Source organism: Cucurbita maxima, unplaced genomic scaffold (genome assembly GCF_002738345.1).
Source record: "Cucurbita maxima cultivar Rimu unplaced genomic scaffold, Cmax_1.0 Cma_Scf00074, whole genome shotgun sequence".
NCBI classification, from domain to species: domain Eukaryota; kingdom Viridiplantae; phylum Streptophyta; class Magnoliopsida; order Cucurbitales; family Cucurbitaceae; genus Cucurbita; species Cucurbita maxima.
The window spans coordinates 393,155-399,166 of record NW_019272090.1 but is presented as its reverse complement, the minus strand read 5'-3'; the positions used below and the strand labels follow the sequence as shown (position 1 = coordinate 399,166).

General features: G+C 32.7%; 1 protein-coding gene across 1 annotated transcript in view; it reads left to right on the top strand.

Annotated features, from left to right (window-relative positions):
• Positions 1 to 5,462: 5,462 nt before the first annotated feature.
• Positions 5,463 to 6,012, top strand: part of LOC111472488 (transcription factor DUO1-like) — a 1,950-nt gene continuing 1,400 nt past the window's right edge. Inside the window, exon 1 of the mRNA XM_023118128.1 lies at positions 5,463 to 5,821. Within this exon, the coding sequence (XP_022973896.1) occupies positions 5,628 to 5,821 (194 nt within the window). The 5' untranslated portion in view covers positions 5,463 to 5,627. The remainder of the gene's footprint in view (positions 5,822 to 6,012) is intronic.

Below are 6,012 nucleotides of genomic sequence, written 5' to 3'. Positions count from 1 at the left end.
TTGAATTCGAACACTTCGATCTCACTCGTCAAACTGTTCGAAGGTTTAGTCTGATATGAGCTAGTAGAGGGACCTAATGGACCTACAGATCATGGGCTCCAACGATCGAGATTAACCGGCTAAACTCATTAACCTTGTTAACCAACATTCGTTAACTACTAGGACACTCCACTATAGCCTAGTAGTTGCACTCCCCTCACTATAGATATATTTCTGTTCATTTGATATAACTATGATTAGTAAGTCGATCCTTCACAGGTTGTTCGTAACTAGAGCTGGGTTAATTTACCGTTTTACCGTTAAAGTTACTTCTTGTTCCTTAAGTCCTATTTATCCTCTAATGAACAATTGGTTTCTGGTCCAACCACCAAACTGAATCCCTCTCGGGCCAATGAGAGGGTGGGGCCCCTTGTTCAAGACTTGGAGTCAGTAATTAAGGGAACAACACTCTACTATCCCTAAAAGCGGGTAGGAGTGAATTCATTTCGTAAGTATTCTCATATTTACGAAATGAATTCATTTTCAATACTTGCATGGTCTTTCCTCATGTCATTGTTCCCTATTTACTACATCGACGGATCAATCTTTCAAAAACCACGAATTATAGTAAACATAACAAATGTTCTAAAAAGTCATAATTAGCTCATTATTCACTCTGGTCATGATGACTTAGGAGTCCACCATCTCCCACCTTTGGGCAGCTACGCTTTTAGTTTTTGACAAAATTTTTGGGCTCAACACAGTATTACTATATCTTTCGGTGGTCTGGTTGGTCGCATTACTTTGATATCTACAATGATGATAGAGATAGAACCAAATGCAACAATACTATGTGTTTATGGATTGTGGTTGAACAGGGTATTTGTATGTTCAACTATAAAGCCAAATTGTATAATATTTGCTTTATGTGGTTGTCTAAATGAATATAAAGAATCGATATATCCATGAATTGGAAGGTTCTATTATGATATTATAATAAATCGATATGTATTTATTCTTTTTCAATCTTGAAAATTTGATATGGTGTATTAGTTTTAAGGAATTATAATTCTAATAGCCTAAAAATAAATAAAGAAATAAAGAAATAAAATAATTATAAAAAAATAGTTAAAATAATAATAATAATAAATAAATAAATAAACAAAAAAAAACTAACTTTTCTCCCTCCTCTCCACCAACCTCTCATCCCTTCGACAATTATTATTTTTCTGATTTCTTTTTGCAGTAATTGTTACTCTTTGGCATAAGGACCAGTTGAGGAGATATAATTGTTAGACTTACTTGAGGGAAAAAAAATGAGAATGACCTTTACCCAGTTGAGATTCACCTGAGATCTACTTGAGATAGATCTGATCAATAAGATATATATTAAATCTTCATTTTCTTTTATCCTATTTTTTAGAAATCACACCTAATTATAGTTAGATCTTCATTCAATTATTACCATGGTTTAGCTTTGAGTTAGAAATTAAATGTCAATCATTTATACTGTCAGATTAGTAATATTAGATTAAATGTATATCAGTAGCAAAATTAATAGATTAAAATAGAATGGCCAAGAAAATTTGTGAACCGGAAACACTGAGATGGAAAGATTTGGAAACACAGGACCACTAGAAATTTGGAATACATGAAAACAAAATTAGGAGGCAACTATAAAGAATGAAGATTAAGAATTAAAACCACAAACTAAATATAGAGAGAGGTAAATAAAGAGGTGAAATACAGAGTAGTAAATCCCATACTAACTTGAAATAGTTGTATCTACTCTTTTTATACTAACAGTAACAGTAACGATGGAAGATAAGATTTTTAATAAAAATATAATTATAGATATATAACATCTAAGACTTTTAACAATAGACCAATGTATATTAGAGAAATAATTTTGTAGAGTTCAAACTTGAAATTGATGTCATGGGCTCACATAGGTTGACTCAGATTTCAAAGGACGGAATCGAACTTTCATTAAAGATATATTCGTGACAATGACTTTAGCTAAACAGGTAAGTGGCCTTACTATCGGCATGGTTATATTTGATATTGACACGTGTCTGTGGTTCTGCACGTGTCATATATACTGATATGTGTGAATTATCTGTTAATCGGTATGCTTATATTATGTTTATGTTATGTTATAATATGTGAATTGTATGATAATAATTATGGTACAATGTGTTTAAGGATAGGTTTGAGATAAGATACGAGAAGGATGCACAAAACGAAATGTAACGATAGGAGTAAGATACGTTCATAAAACATTAAGGTTAGGTTACATACCAAAGTGTTATGGATAGGGGAGATTGATGAAATAATATGGTTAGGGTATGGGTAGAAAGGGATAGGTTTGTGTGATAGGTTTGTGATAGATTGATAGAACGATAGTGTTAGAATACGTTCCTGTGATGATATGACTAAGGTACGTTCACGTAACAATATGACTGTGATAGGTATAAGAACGTTAAGGCTATGATAAGTTAGGGAATGATATGACCACAAAGTGTTTACGATACTCAATGTTTATGATACGATATATTGTGATGTGATGTGTCATGTTTAGATTGTTTTGTGTGACCATTAGGTAATTGTTGTATGAATTGCACGTTATGAAATGTCATGTTAAAATCATGGAGTGTTATGTTATGTTTTCTAAATTGTATGTATACAGCATGTTATGAATTACATGATATCACGACAAATGAAATGAAATGTAACCCCGTTAGGATTATGTATGATAGGTAGACTGAAAATGAGAAATGACATGTTAAGCATGAAAGATGATAGTGGGGTTATATTCATTAATGATAAAAGTAGAAATATTGGGGACCTCATGCATTATGTGTGCTCATGCATTTGGGGGATACCCCTATTCCATCACGAGGGTACGGACGCGTACATCCAATGGCAGGACAACGATCGTTATGTTTTCTTAGCGCTGTCGTGACTGTGACTAGTTCTAACGGGTGTCTGGCCTAAGGAGCTCCCAGAATATGCTCGCCGGACAAGGAAAGTGGCCCAACGGTGTGCGAACTGACTGATGAGTCCATACTCGAATGTATGAGTTGTGTGTAGAGTATATGATACAAGTCCAAATTACCCATTAGAACAGCATTGTAGGAAGACAGATTGAAAGATAGGTCCCACCATCTCGTTTGCATGTGATTGTTGCATTTAACCCCAATAGTGGGGTCACTTCCTGAATATTTCTTTAAATAATCAAGTGATGTGCTACTACATTTTTCAGGTTAAGGCAAAGCATTCCTGTACGGCTGATGACGGCATCGCAACTCGAGACCATGGCACATGCACAGGATAGTGGTATTTATTTTCTTAGACTTAGGCTAGAATAGGATGTTTTTAACTTAAACTCTTATTTATTTGATTTAGTCGTTTGTTGCGTCGTTTTAAAGATGTTTTCGAAACACGTAAGTCCATGACTGTGTTTTAAGATAAAGTTATGCTTTATGGAATTTAAATGAAGTCTTCCGCATTCAATATTTATGGTACATATACATTAACGACCTTAAATTAAGTTTTAAATTTCAGGTAGTTACAATAATATTAAGATTAGTTGAGATATTTGAAAGCATACCATACTTATTAATTAATTTATACAAATTCCTTTCTCGTATAAGATCAACCAAACCAATTAATTTCTACCTTATCATAATTTAAATGGTCATGAGATTATACTCCCGACGATGTTAGAGGTTTAAATCATTATGTACTATACGTTCTTGAACTCATTTTGATTTCATATTAATTTGATAGCAGCTCTGTTACAAATGCTTGATGAAGCTTACAATAAAAAATAAAAAAAACAAATAATTTCAACCTCATCATAATTTAAATGGTCATGAAATAACACTAGCAATATCATACGTTTTAAATATTTCTATTAATAATGAATTCGAAAAGTATATTTTTTAATTAAAAAATATATTAATCAAACATAGTTCTATTTTTATTTTGAACGATAAATAAGAATAGGGTTACCAAACAGGTTCATAATTGTCCTCTTTTATGACAAGAATACAAAACATCAAAACCTCCCCTTTCTCATGAGCTTTAAAATTAAAGGTCGGTAACATTACACTCAAGAATATACCTTACAGTTAACCATGAATGGTTAACTATAACATTCTCTATGAGAGATCTCACATCGATGGGAGAAGTGAACAAAACATTTTTTATAAGGTCACAACCCCCTCTCTTAGATATGACATTCTCTATGAGAGATCTCACATTGATGGGAGAAGGGAACAAAACATTTTTTTATAAGAGTGTGGAAACCTCGAGCACAAGCGTTTTAAAACCTTTAATAAAAGTCCGGAAGGGAAAGCCAAAAAAAAAAACAATATCTACTTGGGAATTCCTTTTAATCAAAAGTACATACTTTATAATAATTCAGTTGTGTTATATTAAATTATACTACTTGTGCAAATTTCTTTCCGTATAAGATCAAATTTCAACCCAATCATAATTTAAATGGTCATGAGATTATACTCTCGACGATATAAGAAGTTCAAATAGCTTTAATCCACATGTTCTTGAACTCATTTTTATTCCATATTAACATGATAGTAGCTCTATTACAAAGGCTCGATGAATTTTACAAACAAAAGGGTAATAAACTAGTTTACATACAAAAATGTCATGAAGTCTGATGGCTCTAAATTGCAACTCCTTGGGAAGAGGTCAACTCATAAATGCAAATATACACCATCATCAAGCAATTAGAGTATTTTAAGATGTCGAAGGTATAGTACTTGTATACAATTAGATATCATTTTGGTAAAATGTTATTCAAAGTATTTTAAGATGTCAAATTGCAACAAAAATAGCCATTGAGTTCTTTCGAGGGTTTCTTCTTCCTCACGGCAATCCTTATCAAAACCGAAGGTTGATATCCTTTCATAGGTGTTTATAGATGAATTAGTTGTTGAAATTCAGGTGAAGAGGTCGATGTTCAAGATCTAACGTCAAATTTGGTGGATGTGAAATGAACTCAATTTATTTTGACCCATACTAGATGCAAGTTGTTGTATTATGGGTTAAAATACTAATTAGATATACAACCGTTGATATATAAGGTTTGAACTACCCTAATTGTAATTTAGTAGATATGGTATAAATTAAGATCGATAGTTCAATTTCTTTCCTTTTTGAAAGGTTGAACTAAACAAAATAAAAGTTTTAGACGGGATAGACATTGTTTAATTTTTTGGACCAAATAAATATGAAGTTAGAAAGTTTGTTTAGATAAATTTAATGATCTACATGATCTTACATGTTTTTTTTTTTTTTTATATGGTATGTTCTTACAACATCTCCATTACAAAATTATATTAAACCATTCTTATAATTATGCACAGGTGAATAAATTTGAAATAATTATAAGCTTTTTTTTTTTATATAAATTTTTAAATTTTTTAAAGGAAGGAAAAATGAAAAGAGAAAATGCAGAGAACGTGGGGAAGTGCCGGGAAGTGGCTCATAACCGTCTCAACCGCCACATCGCTTCAACAAAAACCAATCAACAGAAACCATTAATCTGCAAGTAGAAGCGCCTGCATGCTCAAACATGGCGTCGGATAAACATAGTGCACTGTAAGAGCAAAGCAACCATGGAAGAAAGTGGATCACAGGAAGCTTTACGAAAAGGGCCATGGAAATTGGAGGAAGATGAAGTGCTTTTGAATCATGTTAAGCGGTTCGGCCCCAGAGACTGGAGCTCCATTCGATCCAAAGGCCTTCTTCAGAGGACCGGCAAGTCCTGCCGTCTTCGTTGGGTCAATAAACTCAGACCCAACTTGAAAAAGTAAGCGATTCTTGCTTGACCGCCATTAATTTACTTTCCTTCCTTTCTGCTTTTGGTTTTTCATGGATGAATTCAAAGGTGTTTGATGTGGGTTGGGGTTTCTTGTTCTGTTTTGTTGTTTGATCTACCCGCACCCGTTTTGTGTTCGAGTTCTTTTTTTTTTTTTTTTTTTTTTTTTTTTTTTTTAAAAA